Raw genomic sequence first — 19,509 nt, forward strand, 5'->3', positions numbered from 1 at the left:
TCCAGTTTTCATCTCACTATCTGTACACTTTCCATGATTAATGATTTTCGGTAATTAGGCCATATTTTAAGAATGCATACTTCAATTTCAATATAATTTAGTACATACATTAACCATAAGAAAACGTATATACCGGTATGTACTATAAAGTTTGTTGATGTACCTTACAGTGTTAATGAATAATTTGCATAATTAATTGTTTTTTGTAATTAGGGTATATCTTAAGAATGCATACTTCAATTTCAATATAATTCAGAGGTCGCGTTAATGTGTTATTCATGCATATTTGACGCCATATTTGACACTTGGGACGCATTTTTTTGTATGTATGTGACACTGGGGACATGTCATAAACAGGGGCAAATGGGGCTTACTCTTGGCAAATGTATGGTTGTCATCTTTGCTTTGAAGTTGTAGAACAAGGCATCATGGATTTAGTCAGTTCTGATTGTAACTATCTTCAAGTTCTAAATCTCTGTGTAGTGTGACCTGTGAAATTAGAATATGACCCATCGTATGCAAAACGTTTCAACAGTTTCATGTGCCCCATGACCATTTCGTTTGGGTAGTTTAGAAATGACGTGATATTATCATTACTTATCCACTTGATTGGTTACTTATTAACAGACGTGGTTAGAGTCTTTCATAAGGGTTTCCATCAATAGTACGATCATTCTCTCACAGACGAAGCGATGATTAAATAGACCACATCGATGGACAGTAGTCAGTGCTGAAAACTTCACATAGATAAATTATACAGCCACATCACCATTTCATTCTCACTAAATCTGATAGTTTTTTTTGAGCTTCGTTACAGGATCGAACGCATTACGTGAATTTACAGGTCACTACATGCTCTTCGAAGCTTCGAATCTGGGGTGAAGAATAAACAAGTATCTTGGTGTATACCAAATTAATAGTTCTCCTCAGCGACACAAAATTTGTATCAAACTTTGACAACTGTGTCTCTGTCAAATTTAAAGTTCATGCTGTCGTTCATACTTCGTGTCGTGGAACTAATAGTTTGTGGATTGCAGTATTGTATCATAATGTAGTTTTATGTACTCTGTACGGTCCCGACTACGAGAACCGCTCTAACATAGATTCATCCGGAGTTCGTTCTCAGAGCACATATTTTTAGAGAGTGATTACCATAGAAAATCGACAGTCTAGAAAGATGAAGTTAAACCACTGTATAGCGTATTGTTCAATGTTGCATATAAATGTTTTCTTTTTGGAAGTGCAAACTATGTACTTGTATACGGTGTGCAGGAGAATGACACTGATGTGTTCATGTACATGTATTTACATTTATAACGTATTTACATGTAGAGTGCATGCAATTTTGGTAAAGACGCACCGTAATAGGATTTTTGACGCTAATTTTTGCAGGAATGCATTAACCATAACAAAGCGGATATGTCCTATAAAATTTGTTGATATAGCTTACTGTTTTAATAAAAGATTTGCATAATTCATGAAATTAAGCAGTATCATGCACTCTTAAAATTCCGTATAATTTGGCACATACATACACCTAAGAAAGCACACTTGTCCCAAAGAAAGCCTGTTACCATAGTTTTTAGCACAACTGAACTGATACGGTTCAGTAGTGCTATAGTAGGCATGGCAAAGTGTGTGTGTGTGTGTGTGTGTGTGTGTAAACAACTTAAAGTCAAATACTGCTGGACCGATTGCTTTGATATTTGGTGGTCATATTACTTCTGGTGTCTAGTCAGGAAATTGTTCAAATGAAAATGATTGCATCAGAGATGTGGGTTTTGGGTCAAAAAATGTAACTTTGGTAAAAAAACTTAAACTCCAAAACTACTGGGCAGATTGGTATGAAATTTGATGGGAAGATTCTTAGGGGTGAGTAAATTAAGATTTGTTCATGACACGATGATTCCCTTAGTAATATGCAAATTAGGGCTAAAAATGTGTCATTTTTGGTCAAAAACCTATAATTCCAAAACTGTTCAGTGGATTGGGCTGAAATGTAAAAGGGATGCATCTGTGGGTATATAAATGTAGAAATATTTAGCATATAATGATCTCATTAGTTGTATGCAAATTAGGTGTAAAAAATGTGAATTTTACATCTCAAAAAGTACTTGGTCAATGAGACTGAAACTTGGTGAGATGTTTCTAGAAGTGTTATTCTGCAGATTTTCTTCAAAATATTTTGACACAATTGGCCCTAGCAACCATGACCATGCCCTTAGCGACAACCAAATGGCAGTATATTTTGGTCAAATAACAACATCATGTGGTAGGCAAGTGAGTAAACATTCAAAAAATGTATGCAAATATCCCTAGCATTCATGACCACGCCCATAGCAACAGCCAAATGGAAGTATGTATGCAAATGTCCTAGCAACAAGACCACACCCAAAGCAACAGCCAAATGATCACATATATTGTGAAGATGACGGGGATTAATAGACAATTGAATAAAAACTTTCAAAAAATGTAAAAAAACTATGTAAATTTGCCTAGCAACAAGACCACGCCCATAGCAACAGCCAAGTAATCACATATATTGTAAAGATAACAGGAATTGAAAAACAAATGAATAAACATTCAAAAAATGTATGCACATATATCTAACAACAAGACCATGCCCATAGCAACAGCCAAATGATCATGTATGTTGCAAAGATAATATCTGGAATTCATACACAAGTGAACAAAAACATTAAAATATGTATGCAAGTATATCTAGCAATATGACCATGCCCATAGCAACAGCCAAATGATCGTGTATATCACAAAGATAGCAACATGGTTGGATAGGCAACTGGATATAGTCAATCAGCAAATGAACACCTGGAAACATGGACTAGAATATGGATAAACATTCTTTTAAACTGTTCAGTTGTGCTACAATGCCATTGGCGGTACTTTTTAGATAATTTGCATAATTAGTGATTCCCTAACGAGAGGCATTTAGTTTAAATCTAGTGTACTTAATAGTAATTTGAAGGCATGGCATTAAAAGACCAGACCTTCTGTTACAGCTCATTCTCTGTAGTGAAGGCATTAACAGACAAGACTTTTTGTTACAGTTCATTCTCTGTAGATGTACTGAGAGCATTAACAGACCAGTCTATTTGTACTCCAATATCAGCAATTTTAGAAGATCTGGGACACTATTTGTTGATATTAGAAAGAGCTGCTGAAGAAAAGGAAATTACACAAAATGTAAGTTTTGATATTATTAGCAAAACAAAACTGTAAAGTTCTGAGGTTGACATAGAGGTGTGTGTATTTGTTTGCATGTGTGTGTGCAATTGTGGTGGGCTGATTGCAGTGAACTTTGGTTTTGGAATCTTGTTAGTGGGGATGTTAGTTGTTTAGGTCTGGGTTAGTGGAGATATTAGTCGTTTGGGTTTAGTTCGTGGGAATGTTAGTTGTTTAGGTCAAGTAAGTGGAGATGTTACTTGTTTAGGTCTGGGTTAGTGGAGATGTTAGTTGTTTGGGTCTAGTTAGTGGAGATGTTAGTTGTTTGGGTCTAGTTAGTGGAGATGTTAGTTGTTTGGGTCTAGTTAGTGGAGATGTTAATTCTTTGGGTCTAGTTAGTAGAGATGGTAATTGTTTGGGTCTAGTTAGTGGAGATGTTAGTTGTTTGGGTCTAGTTAGTAGAGATGTTAGTTGTTTGGGTCTAGTTAGTGGGAATGTTAGTTGTTTTGGTCTAGTTAGTAGAGATGTTAGTTGTTTGGGTCTCGTTGATTGAGATGTTAGTTGTTTGGGTCTAGTTAGTGTAGATGTTAGTTGTTTGGGTCTAGTTAGTAGAGATGTTGTTTGGGTCTAGTTAGTGGAGATGTTGTTTGGGTCTAGTTAGTGGAGATGTTGTTTGGGTCTAGTTAGTGGAGATGTTAGTTGTTTGGGTCTAGTTAGTGGAGATGTTAGTTGTTTGGGTCTAGTTAGTGGAGATGTTAATTCTTTGGGTCTAGTTAGTAGAGATGTTAGTTGTTTGGGTCTAGTTAGTGGGAATGTTAGTTGTTTTGGTCTAGTTAGTAGAGATGTTAGTTGTTTGGGTCTCGTTGATTGAGATGTTAGTTGTTTGGGTCTAGTTAGTGGAGATGTTAGTTGTTTGGGTCTAGTTAGTGGAGATGTTAGATGTTTGGGTCTAGTTAGTGGAGATGTTAGATGTTTGGGTCTAGTTAGTAGAGATGTTAGTTGTTTGGGTCTAGTTGATGGAGAGGTTAGTTGCTTTGGTCTAGTTAGTAGAGATGTTAGTTGTTTGGGTCCAGTTAGTAGAGATGTTAGTTGTTTGGGTCTAGTAAGTTGGAATGTTAGTTGTTTGGGTCTAGTTAGTGGAGATGTTAGTTGTTTTGGACTAGTTAGTAGAGATGTTAGTTGTTTGGGTCTCGTTGATTGAGATGTTAGTTGTTTGGGTCTAGTTAGTAGAGATGTTAGTTGTTTGGGTCTAGTTAGTGGAGATGTTAGTTGTTTTGGACTAGTTAGTAGAGATGTTAGTTGTTTGGGTCTCGTTGATTGAGATGTTAGTTGTTTGGGTCTAGTTAGTAGAGATGTTAGTTGTTTGGGTCTAGTTAGTAGAGATGTTAGTTGTTTTGGACTAGTTAGTAGAGATGTTAGTTGTTTGGGTCTAGTTAGTGGAGTTGTTAGTTGTTTGGGTCTAGTTAGTGGAGATGTTAGTTGTTTGGGTCTAGTTAGTGGAGTTGTTAGTTGTTTGGGTCTAGTTAGTAGAGATGTTAGTTGTTTGGGTCTAGTTAGTAGAGATGTTAGTTGTTTGGGTCTAGTTGGTGGAGATGTTAGTTGTTTGGGTCTAGTTAGTAGAGATGTTAGTTGTTTGGGTCTAGTTAGTGGGAATGTTAGTTGTTTTGGTCTAGTTAGTAGAGATGTTAGTTGTTTGGGTCTCGTTGATTGAGATGTTAGTTGTTTGGGTCTAGTTAGTGGAGATGTTAGATGTTTGGGTCTAGTTAGTGGAGATGTTAGATGTTTGGGTCTAGTTAGTAGAGATGTTAGTTGTTTGGGTCTAGTTGATGGAAATGTTAGTTGCTTTGGTCTATAGCTAGTTAGTGGAGATGTTAGTTGTTTGGGTCTAGTTAGTAGAGATGTTAGTTGTTTGGGTCTAGTTAGTAGAGATGTTAGTTGTTTGGGTCCAGTTAGTAGAGATGTTAGTTGTTTGGGTCTAGTTAGTAGAGATGTTAGTTGTTTGGGTCTAGTTAGTAGAGATGTTAGTTGTTTGGGTCTAGTTGGTGGAGATGTTAGTTGTTTGGGTCTAGTTAGTGGAGATGTTAATAATTGCTGATGATTATGATAGACATCAGTAAACGAAAACTACAATCTCCCCTTTGCTGATGTTTACGCACATTACCTGACTATTGCCTGTGTTGGTGGGTACATTTATTAATTTGAAGTGTCCATGTATGTTCCCCTTAGTTTTGAAATAGGCAAAATAAATGAAACTGCTAGGAAATAGTAATGTTGTAATTTTGGAGACACATGAATACCCACGGAAAACTTAGAGAAGGCATATCGCGACATACAGCGCAATAATTTTGTCCATAATACCGGGGTATGCTATTGATTCGATTTGCTCCAAGCATAAGAGTATCACCCTCACTCGAAATCATTGCATGTAAACAGCACTGTATACCATTCAAAAGCTGAAGTTCATACAAGTTACGTGCTAAATTTTGATGATAAGAGGAGAACAACAACAACACATCTATAATGTAGAATACTTTCACAACAACACATCTACAATGTAGAATACTTTCACAACAACATGTCTACAATGTATTATACTATCACAACAACATGTCTATAATGTAGAATACTTTCACAGCAACACATCTACAATGTAGAATACTTTCACAACAACATGTCTACAATGTAGAATACTATCACAACAACATGTCTGCAATGTAGAATACTTTCACAGCAACACATCTACAATGTAGAATACTATCACAACAACACATCTACAATGTAGAATACTACCACAACAACATGTCTATAATGTAGAATACTATCACAACAACATGTCTACAATGTAGAATACTATCACAACAACATGTCTACAATGTAGAATACTATCACAACAACATGTCTACAATGTAGAATACTATCACAACAACACATCTATAATGTAGAATACTATCACAACAACACATCCACAATGTAGCATACTATCACAACAACATGTCTGCAATGTAGAATACTACCACAACAACATGTCTATAATGTAGAATACTATCACAACAACATGTCTACAATGTAGAATACTATCACAACAACATGTCTACAATGTAGAATACTTTCACAGCAACACATCCACAATGTAGAATACTATCACAACAACACATCTACAATGTAGAATACTATCACAACAACATGTCTGCAATGTAGAATACTTTCACAGCAACACATCTACAATGTAGAATACTATCACAACAACACATCTACAATGTAGAATACTACCACAACAACATGTCTATAATGTAGAATACTATCACAACAACATGTCTACAATGTAGAATACTATCACAACAACATGTCTACAATGTAGAATACTATCACAACAACATGTCTACAATGTAGAATACTATCACAACAACACATCTATAATGTAGAATACTATCACAACAACACATCTACAATGTAGAATACTATCACAACAACACATCTACAATGCAGAATACTACCACAACACATCTACAATGCAGAATACTTTCACAACAACACATCTATAATGTAGAATACTATCACAACAACACATCTACAATGTAGAATACTATCACAACAACACATCTACAATGTAGAATACTATCACAACAACACATCTACAATGTAGAATACTATCACAACAACACATCTACAATGCAGAATACTACCACAACAACACATCTACAATGCAGAATACTATCACAACAACACATCTATAATGTAGAATACTATCACAACAACATGTCTACAATGTAGAATACTATCAGAACACCATGCCTACAATGTAGAATACTATCACAACAACACATCTATAATGTAGAATACTATCACAACAACACATCTACAATGTAGAATACTTTCACAAGAACACATCTACAATGTAGAATAATATCACAACAACACATCTACAATGGAGAATACTATCACAACAACACATCTACAATGTAGAATACTATCACAACAACACATCTACAATGTAGAATACTATCACAACAACACATCTACAATGTAGAATACTTTCACAACAACATGTCTACAATGTAGAATACTATCACAACAACACATCTACAATGTAGAATACTATCACAACAACATGTCTATAATGTAGAATACTATCACAACAACACATCTACAATGTAGAATACTATCACAACAACACATCTACAATGTAGAATACTTTCACAACAACACATCTACAATGTAGAATACTATCACAACACATCTACAATGTAGAATACTTTCACAACACATCTATAATGTAGAATACTATCACAACAACATGTCTACAATGTAGAATACTATCACAACAACATGTCTATAATGTAGAATACTTTCACAACAACACATCTACAATGTAGAATACTTTCACAACAACACATCTACAATGTAGAATACTATCACAACAACACATCTACAATGCAGAATACTTTCACAACAACACATCTACAATGCAGAATACTTTCACAACAACACATCTATAATGTAGAATACTATCACAACAACACATATACAATGTAGAATACTATCACAACAACATGTCTATAATGTAGAATACTATCACAACAACACATCTACAGTGTAGAATACTATCACAACAACACATCTACAATGCAGAATACTACCACAACAACACATCTACAATGCAGAATACTATCACAACAACACATCTATAATGTAGAATACTATCACAACAACATGTCTACAATGTAGAATACTATCAGAACACCATGCCTACAATGTAGAATACTATCACAACAACACATCTATAATGTAGAATACTATCACAACAACACATCTACAATGTAGAATACTTTCACAAGAACACATCTACAATGTAGAATAATATCACAACAACACATCTACAATGGAGAATACTATCACAACAACACATCTACAATGTAGAATACTATCACAACAACACATCTACAATGTAGAATACTATCACAACAACACATCTACAATGTAGAATACTTTCACAACAACATGTCTACAATGTAGAATACTATCACAACAACACATCTACAATGTAGAATACTATCACAACAACATGTCTATAATGTAGAATACTATCACAACAACACATCTACAATGTAGAATACTATCACAACAACACATCTACAATGTAGAATACTTTCACAACAACACATCTACAATGTAGAATACTATCACAACACATCTACAATGTAGAATACTTTCACAACACATCTATAATGTAGAATACTATCACAACAACATGTCTACAATGTAGAATACTATCACAACAACATGTCTATAATGTAGAATACTTTCACAACAACACATCTACAATGTAGAATACTTTCACAACAACACATCTACAATGTAGAATACTATCACAACAACACATCTACAATGCAGAATACTTTCACAACAACACATCTACAATGTAGAATACTATCACAACAACACATGTACAATGTAGAATACTATCACAACAACACATATACAATGTAGAATACTATCACAACAACATGTCTATAATGTAGAATACTATCACAACAACACATCTACAGTGTAGAATACTATCACAACAACACATCTACAATGTAGAATACTATCACAACAACACATCTACAATGTAGAATACTTTCACAACAACATGTCTATAATGTAGAATACTACCACGACAACACATCTACAATGTAGAATACTATTACAACATGTCTACAATGTAGAATACTATCACAACAACACATCTATGAATTGTAGAATACTTTCACAACATGTCTACAATGTAGAATACTTTCACAACAACACATCTACAATTTAGAATATTTTCACAACATGTCTACAATGTAGAATACTATCACAACAACACATCTATAATGTAGAATACTACCACAACAACACATCTACAATGTAGAATACTACCACAACAACACATCTACAATGTAGAATACTTTCACAACAACATGTCTATAATGTAGAATACTATCACAACAACACATCTATGACTTGTAGAATACTTTCACAACATGTCTACAATGTAGAATACTTTCACAACAACACATCTACAATTTAGAATATTTTCACAACATGTCTACAATGTAGAATACTACCACAACAACACATCTACAATGTAGAATACTACCACAACAACACATCTACAATGTAGAATACTTTCACAACACATCTACAATGTAGAATACTTTCACAACAACATGTCTACAGTGTAGAATACTATCACAACAACACATCTATAATGTAGAATACTACAACAACACATCTATAATGTAGAATACTTTCACAACATGTCTACAATGTAGAATACTATCACAACAACATGTCTACAATGTAGAATACTATCACAACATGTCTACAATGTAGAATACTTTCACAACAACACGTCTACAATGTAGAATACTATCACAACAACACATCTATAATGTAGAATACTATCACAACAACACATCTATAATGTAGAATACTATCACAACAACACATCTACAATGTAGAATACTATTACAACAACATGTCTACAGTGTAGAATACTATCACAACAACACATCTATAATGTAGAATACTATCACAACAACACATCTATTATGTAGAATACTATCACAACAACACATCTACAATGTAGAATACTATCACAACAACATGTCTACAATGTAGAATACTATCACAACAACATGTCTACAATGGTTCTAGGACAAACGCCCCCCGGACAAACGCCCCCGGACAAATGCCCCCATAGGACAAATGCCCCCCGGACAAATGCCCCCCGATAGGACTGTTGTTGCCTACGAATAGAGATCAAAAATATCTAGATTTTGGGAAGTACACTTAAAATATGGGTTTATCACCTTTATTGTATTATTACCAAAAGCGTGCTTATAAAGCTTATAAGGCGTGCTAATAAAGCCGCTAATGGGGCTGAGAAAGGCGCATTGGGGCCGGCTTACCTAAAATACGCTCTTTATCACTTGTAAATTGTATTATTGATGAATGGATTGAAGCTGCCTGGGAAGATATTTAATTCAACCAAGAAATGTGTGATTTCGGTCGGTGATGTACTGATATTTTAAAATGACTAAACTCAAACACAATCATTGTTATATACACATACACATTTTATTTCGGGCATTAGACTGAAATTGTGATGACAGTAAAGAAAAATACAAACAAACATAGTGTGATAAACATGGGATTTGATTTGATTTGTAAATAATGCAGTTAATAGGAATTGCATAAGTGTAGAACTCCAGAATCTGATTGCATAAATACTAAACAGTACTACAATATTCAAAACTCAAGGTTGTGGGCTACTACCCGCAAAAAGTCAAGCACATGACGATTCTCGAAATCGGCAACAATTTGAGTAGAACTCTGGAATCTGATTTCATAAATGACAGTACTACAATATTCAAAACTGGAGGTTGTGGGCTATTCCCCGCAAAAAGTCCAGCACATGACGAAAAATATACAAGGAGTCAGAGACCAGGATCAGAGAAATTGTTGCCGAAATCGGCAACAATTTCTCTGATCCTGGTCTCTGACTCCTTGTATATTTTTCGTTGTGGTGGTGTTGGGTCACCTGCGATGATCTGATTAATGATAACGTTGTTCAGAGCCTGCTCCCTCTTCAACACTTTGAGAAATTTCCAGATGTTAGGGTGATGTGATGTTATGTTAGCCTGCATATGGTTATGCCATCCTTCTACGGAATTGTTGGTCCGGGGAAGATCATCGATCAGTCGGTCATGCATGTTCCACATCGTCATGGAAAAGCGAGGCGGTCGTCTGCCACGTCGGCGTCCTCTACCAATGTAAGTATCTTCAAAATAATCAACGATGGGGTCTGCTTCTGCTGGCCATGGCATCTCCTGCTGTAATGTTTCAAATGAATCTAGGACTTCATCTTCTGGCACGAATGCAAGAGCTGGTAACATGCGAACACTCAATGCAAAGTCAGCATCAGACTGGTATAATTGTTGCAATCCTTCTGATTGAACTTTCCGATATATGTTCTGGGAGAGGTGGTAAAAACACCCTTTGACGGTGGTTTCTGGAAAGACATCCTTGATGGCACTGCTCGCAGACTGTTCATAGTCAATGAGCACACTACGTGGGTTTAGGTTAGGATGGATATTGTTGAGCTGTTGTAGAAGATGTCGATAAGTTTCACGTTGTTTGTTCGGGAGCAGGGCATACACGCATGGTATAACATGACCAGCACTTAAAGAATGTATAGTGTTAAGTTGAAAAAACAACTCGGGAACGACTTTGAAAGTCCCATCAGCGAACCAGTCAGACGAATTTTCTAGAAGTCTCATATTTTGAGCAGTGGAAAATAACAGCATGCGCTGATCACTGTCTTCACTGTCATATAAAAGGAAATCCTCCCCATCAGCCATTTTCTGCAAAAATGAAATTGAAATTACATGAGTACATATATCATAATTTATCACATGCATACTTAAAAACCGGGAACATACATTATTTTAGAAGGTATTGTAATCATGAAATTTATCAATATTTGATAATTATTACATACCTTGTACTAATCAGGAATCTCCATATCGGCAGCATTCTGTGGAATGGGATGAGGGGCACCATTGACTTGCTTATAACGTCTTATTCCGCGCCTAATATGTCTAATAGGTGGTATTTGAGTCGATGCTGCTTCAGATATATCCTGGACTGCCTGTGTAATAATTTGTTGTGCTGTCTCCTCAGTATCAATGGCTCTTCTCTTCATGTCTTGTCTGACGGTTAGGACTTCATGTCGACTTGGGTCAACAGCATGGGTATGGTCCTTTACATGACCTACCACTTCATTCCCACGAACTTTCACTTTGGCCTTACAATTACTGTGTCTTCTCTTTTCGCATTCGTATGATACAACGCCATTAACTAGATCTTTCTGTTTCACGTAAACGTAACCTTGATAAACAAGTTTCATCTTCCCGTGATTACTGTGAACAAACTCCATGATAATACGCTGGTGCAGAGATATTTGAACGAACAGTTCTGAAGTTTGACTGTAAAAACTTTGATTTAAACTGCTCTTTTATAGGTATATTTCTTTGATATTTCAGACTTCACACCTTTTCGACCACTTACAGCACAGCAATTTAGTCTTTTTTTTCGTACACACTACACCGCTCGAAATCACACCCATCTCATTCATACAACAATACATCTGATAAAACCATACTTTAAGTACACCGCTCGAAATCACACCCATCTTGCTCTTTTCATTCATAAAACAATAGAAGTAATAAAACCATATTTTAAGTACACCGCTCGAAATCAGTAATGCAGTAATTTTCCAGATACAACAATGGCAACAAAAATGCAACATTTCTAAGTTTTTACGTTGATTACAACCTGACAGGACGTATATCATCATATTCATCAAATTGAAAGCAATCAGACTACGCATTTTTTTTACTGTTTTTTTGAAGATATTTTACGAAGTGTACCTGCCTTCTTTATTAGTTAAAACGCCATTTTCAAAGTAGTTTATAAGTTTTCTGTCAGTTTGTTTTGATCATGGCCACACACATGGATAAGGACCGATACGTTGTTGTAATTCTGAAAAACTGTCGGTCCGAACAGAAATCTGTTGGTCTCGGGCCGAAGGACCGGCATTAATTTCGCACGCTGATCTCATTCGTACAACAATACATCTGATAAAACCATACTTTAAGTACACCGCTCGAAATCACACCCATCTTGCTCTTTTCATTCATAAAACAATAGAAGTGATAAAAACCAAATTTTAAGTACACCGCCTGAAATCACGTCTTTCAATAGCACTATAGTAGAAAGTCGTGAGCATCCTTGGTCTTTTCATTTGTAATACAATAGAAGAGCCATAGTCCTACCGTAGGCATTTGTTCGGGGGCATTTGTCCGGGGGGCATTTGTCCTACGGGGGCATTTGTCCGGGGGCGTTTGTCCAGGGGGCGTTTGTCCTGTTACCGTCTACAATGTAGAATACTATCACAACAACATGTCTATAATGTAGAATACTATCACAACAACACATCTACAATGTAGAATACTTTCACAACAACACATCTACAATGCAGAATACTTTCACAACAACACATCTATAATGTAGAATACTATCGCAACAACACATCTACAATGCAGAATACTACCACAACAACACATCTACAATGTAGAATACTATCACAACAACACATCTACAATGCAGAATACTACCACAACAACATGTCTATAATGTAGAATACTATCACAACAACACATCTACAATGTAAAATACTATCACAACAACACATCTATAATGTAGAATACTTTCACAACAACACATCTACAATGTAGAATACTTTCACAACAACACATCTACAATGTAGAATACTATCACAACAACATGTCTACAATGTAGAATACTACCACAACAACATGTCTATAATGTAGAATACTTTCACAACAACACATCTATAATGTAGAATACTTTCACAACAACATGTCTACAATGTAGAATACTATCACAACAACACATCTATAATGTAGAATACTTTCACAACAACATGTCTATAATGTAGAATACTTTCACAACAACATGTCTACAATGTAGAATACTATCACAACAACATGTCTACAATGTAGAATACTATCACAACAACACATCTACAATGTAGAATACTACCACAACAACACATCTATAATGTAGAATACTTTCACAACAACATGTCTACAATGTAGAATACTATCACAACAACACATCTATAATGTAGAATACTATCACAACAACACATCTACAATGTAGAATACTATCACAACAACATATCTATAATGTAGAATACTTTCACAATAACATGTCTACAATGTAGAATACTTTCACAACAACACATCTACAATGTAGAATACTATCACAACAACATGTCTATAATGTAGAATACTTTCACAATAACATGTCTATAATGTAGAATACTTTCACAACAACACATCTACAATGTAGAATACTATCACAACAACATGTCTATAATGTAGAATACTATCACAACAACATGTCTACAATGTAGAATTCTTTCACAACAACATGTCTACAATGTAGAATACTATCACAACATGTCTACAATGTAGAATGCTATCACAACAACACATCTACAAATTGTTATTTGTCCTCTATTGCAGTCTGTTCTGATATTTTTACAACAACTACTGGTGAGCAGTGACCTGTGTAGTAATGATGGGTGGTCTCTTGGAAACTCACTTCTTAGCGTTTGTAGAAATGTGTTAAAGTATCATAACACAGACCTGGTTTTCAGAGGTAAGGCTCAGATTTATTTCAATATTTAATGATGTAATTCATATTCTGTTTTAGAAATTATCAGAATTATGTGAGCATGGTGAGAAAAGCTGAAGTAAACTGTAACTCAGTCATTACAGACATCATCAGATACGGAAATAGGAAAATCAATAACCACTGTGTGCTTTTCACCTCAGCAAACACAAAGCCTCCATGATTCCCATGATATTCTATTTCTGATGAATATGTGAAATTAATTCTTGTCAAAAAGTCCTTTTAGTCTTGAGAGGCTATTGTTTTATTAAAAACTAAATTGAGCTCATAAGATTCTGTAGTGCTATAGGCATGGTGCAGTGTTTGGCTGTGTGTGTGTGGATGAATTAAACTCCAAAACTGCTGGACAGATTGCCGTGGTATTTGATGGGGACATTACTTTTGGTGTCTAGTTAGGAAATTGTTCAAAGTAAAATGATCACATCACAGGTGTGGGGTTTGGGTCAAAAGAAGTGATTTTTGAACAAAAAACTTAAACTCAAACATTATGGAATAGATTGGTCTGAAATTTGGTATTAGGGGTGTGGAAAGATAACACAGGGTTCGCACGGTCCTGGAAAACCCTGGAATTTCAAACCCTCCCTGGAAAACCCTGGAAAAATGCGCCCTACCCCTGGAAAACCCTGGGAAATGATCATGATCAATCGATCGATTAATATTGACGATCGTCATATCTGTGCTCGAGCCACCCATTCATATGATTCTGAATCTCGTAAATGTGAAATGGCAAAAATATTTACAAAGTCTTTCACCACGGTGGTGAATCAAAATTCACGCCGATTAAACCCAGACAGTCAAACGATCGTTCCACAAGACACTTTGCCCCACAGACCATGCCAATGCGTAGTTGAATGGGTGCCGCAGTGTTTGTTTCGATCTTGTGTATATTGCTACTCCATCTCCCAGTCGTCATTTCAGGGACATGATATTGTAACAGTCCCGGCCAGGGGGTAACAGTAGGTCTGTTAACAATATTATCATAACATTGTAGCGAGTATCAAAGCATCATCAACCACAATTGGAGATTGTTACAAGTTCGGCGCACGAGTCGACATACTACAAGCTCAGGCATGCCAATACTAGGGCTAGGGCCTAGGGAAGTGCAGTTGAATTTCCGGGTTGCGGAAGTACGGTTGTGACTTTTATGTCGTCGATAAATGGGTATTTGTGTTACATGTTCTAAAAATAAAAAATAAAAAAATAAAAGAATAAACTACTGTTTTATGTTGTCGGTACAGTAACATTCGTCAATGGTCAAGTTGAGTTGAGAAATCGCGTTCCGCAACTCGTGGCATCCGTACATAAACATCGAGACGCAAGCAATGAATGTATTCAGTTATTCATAGCTCGAAATTTCGTTACGTAAATGACGTTTTTATTCAGAATTTTGAAGAAAAAATTATTTTAGGTGACTTATTAATCTAGTAACATCAAACCATACAATAATGAGGATAAAAGTTTAGTTTTTAATTTATTTTTCTGGATATGTCTGAATTAAACTGACGAATGCTGCGACTCAATCTTACACGATCAATGCACCAGCTTGACGAAACTGCTACTTAGGGGGTATGACAGAGGTTTCTCCGTTAATCTTAGCGTGCAAACGTGGTTTTGAAACCAACATCTTGCATAGTGTCGATTGTCTTTAAAATGTTTTGTGACATGTTATTTGGGAACTGTTGTTAATTTTTTCTCGTCCACATCAGACAATTAGATGTCATTCAAAAAATATACTTTAGTGTCAACACCCCTGGAAAATGGCCAAAATCAATATGAATACCCCTGGAAAACTGACGAAAAACCCCTGGAAAGGCCTGGAATTTTGTTGTGCTTTAAGTGTACAAACCCTGTAACAGCAGGAATTCTTAGACAAGTGAACAATTTTCAAAAAATGTATGCAAATGTGTCTAGCAACAAGACCACGCCTATAGAAACAGCCATATGATGATGTATATTGCAAAGATAACATCAGGGATTCATAGACAATTAAATTTATATTCAAAAAATGTATGCAAATATGTCTAGCAACATTATTATGCCCATAGTAACAGCCAAATGACCACATATATTGCAAAGATAACAACAGGGATGGATAGGCAGCTCGAATGAACACCTATACCTAGCATGGATCAGTATGTGGATAAATATTTTTTAAAACTGTACAGTTGTGCTTCAGCCATTGGCACTATTTTTAGCACAATTGAACGGATAGCCATTGTGACATTGTGTGTATGTGTATAAAGAGACTTACTTAAAGTCAAAAACCACCCTACTGATCGCCTTGATATTTAGTGGGGAAATTACTTAGGACATGTAGATGGGAAATTCTTCAAATGAAAATGATCGCTTCAGAAATGTGCATTTTGGTTTGCAAAATGTGATTCTTGGTGTGAGAAAATGCTTTGTCTCAGCCTAGAAATGAAAGGTTATTGTTTTATTGATGTCACAAAATAATGAAATCTTTTATGGGCTACTTCACATCTCAATGTCAATGGCACCAACTTAGATTAACCTCTGTTTGAGGTTGCTTGGAAATACTGCTTTAGCACTGGTTCATTCATGCTACAGACATGATACGTGTAAAGAGTCTTGTCAATCTGTCTGTCTGCCTATGATAGTCAACCAATGATAGTATCATTGAGATTTGATGCATACTGATATTGTTACATGTACAGTAACAGACATGCACACAGTGCACAGATCACATACGAAAGTGCAAATTTGCCGCCATAACAATGAAAGGCCTAGCGTGGGAAGTATTTTGGAAGGCAGAATTTGCCTGTTGTCTCGTTGCGATATTATTTTTTTATTAGCGGGTTGTTCACCATTTCCATCACTCCTACCTGGCTTACTAGCCGGAGAAAAGAAATTAGTTATTTGCTGTTTACTCCCAGGGTTTACTCATACTGAAACCGGCGGTTGTTCTCCGCTGTGTAGGCTATCTGCTGTACTATGTTGACATGTCAAACTATCGTTATTTGAGAAGAGACGTTGAATGTCAGGGGCAAACGGGAGTAGAGAATGAAATTTAAAAACCAGAAAATAGCAAAATTATGTCAAAATCAAAGGCTTGCCGACAGTCATGTACAAGAAGAATGGTCCTATCAAATTTGTGTACACTGCTCATGTGAACGGTCGTCCATTGCTATCTAATGGAAGTGTCAATCAAAATTAATGTCAACAACGTTGTCTATCTGTATGCTTCGATACATTCGGAGCCAGAGTACATCAGTCCTGACAATGTCAATCAGGATATGTAGTCTACAATGCGATGTATAAATTACTTGCAAGTGTGACCTTCAAATGTGTTGGTAAAAAATTACCGGCAACTTCTTAGGTAGGTTACTTTGTGAATAGCGTTTCAGAAAACACATGCATACATCTATTTTTAGTTCCTGCCGGACGAAGTCCGGACGGGGACTTATGGATTGGGTTCCGTTTATCCGTGTGTCCGTCCGTCCGTCTGTCCGTCTGTCTGCAGCCGTTTCTTGGAGATGCCTGGACCGATTTTTTTCAAACGTGGTACAGGGCAACATACCATGGCATACATATGCACGTCAATTTGTTTTATGATACGATCCAATATGGCCGCCTAGCAGCCATTTTGTTTGCAAATTTTCCCTGTCCAAAGCCATAACGCAGACATGCTTGAACAGATCTCATTCAAAGTTGCTATTAGGACAGTGTTATATGACATACATGTGCATATTCATTGTTGTCGTGATACGATCCAATATGTCTGCCTGACAGCCATTTTGTTTGCGAACTTTCCATGTCCAAAGCTATAACTCAGACATGCTTCAACAGATCTCATTCAAAGTTGGTATTTGCACAGTGTTCTGTGACAGACATGTGCATATCCATTGTTGTCGTGATACGATCCAATATGGCTGCCTGGCAGCCATTTTGTTTGCAAATTTTCCGTATCCAAAGCCATAACTTAGACATGTTTGAACAGATCTCATTCAAAGTTGGTATTAGCACAGTGTTCTGTGACATACATGTGCATATCCATTTTCATCGTGATACATCCGATATGGCTGCCTGGCAGCCATTTTGTTGGCAAAGTTTTCATGTCCAAAGCCATAACTCGGACATGCTTGAACAGAGTAGTGATCAAAAACAACCATATTAGGCCAAACAACATTAACCAGGTTTGACAATGACAACATAAACTGCCAGTTCCTAAAAACCCAATCATAGCGGGGACTATGTCATTTTCAATGACTTGTTTATATGGTGATACTTTGACCTAGGATATTTCTATACACATCTCAAACACTTTGTTGTTCTTATACCCATGACACAGCAAACAGTCACCCTCTTCAGAAAGTATATGTATTTGAAATTTGTCGTGCAATTTGTAATTGTGTAAACATTGTAACATAAATACGGAAATGAGTTTCTGCTGAGTCGGCATTCAGCAACATCAGTTACAAAATAAATGTAAACATATGCATGTGTACGTGTCTCGGTAATTGTCAAGTGAACTCTCAATATTGCTCACTAATTAGCTGGCAACATCGTTAAGTTGCTGTCCAGGAAATTAGTGTGATGACTGTAAACGAAATCACTTTCCGTTGGCTGCAGAAGTCTCCATTCAAATCAAGGTTATCAATCATCACAGAGCATAGTACAACATGTCCCTCGCTAATAGTAATACACCCATGGTCCACAACAGCGAAAGAGGTAACAACTGGTGTGACTGAATTCAGAACTTGTACGAATTTGTACGAAAAGAAAACACATGAATTCACGTTGGTCGACATGTCGACGTCAAGCATGTTGCATGGTTTGTCGAAAGTTAAACTGGGCATCACGACCACGAGTGAAATTGTTAACATGTCTTCGCTTATTTCTCGAATGCATGAACGTATACAGCAATAAAAAACACAAGGCAGTCTCTACAACGTCAGCCATACAGTGATCGAACTATGCAATTAAATCGCTGAGGGTGTTTACGCCGGTGGATAATGGTGTCAAATTCTATGTGTGAACACATACAGCTGATCC

General features: G+C 36.1%; 1 protein-coding gene across 6 annotated transcripts in view; it reads left to right on the plus strand.

Moving 5' to 3' along the window:
- Positions 1 to 19,509, plus strand: part of LOC144451224 (AP-5 complex subunit beta-1-like) — a 219,229-nt gene that overhangs the window by 104,947 nt on the left and 94,773 nt on the right. For all 6 annotated transcript variants that reach the window (XR_013482294.1, XM_078142207.1, XM_078142058.1 and 3 more), the window contains 2 exons: positions 3,069 to 3,204; positions 14,328 to 14,463. Coding sequence is in view for 5 of the 6 variants with exons in the window: in XM_078142207.1 (XP_077998333.1) it covers positions 3,069 to 3,204; positions 14,328 to 14,463 (272 nt within the window). In the remaining variant the exon portion in view is untranslated. The remainder of the gene's footprint in view (positions 1 to 3,068; positions 3,205 to 14,327; positions 14,464 to 19,509) is intronic.

Source organism: Glandiceps talaboti, chromosome 1, assembly GCF_964340395.1.
Source record: "Glandiceps talaboti chromosome 1, keGlaTala1.1, whole genome shotgun sequence".
Classification (NCBI taxonomy): Eukaryota; Metazoa; Hemichordata; class Enteropneusta; family Spengelidae; genus Glandiceps; species Glandiceps talaboti.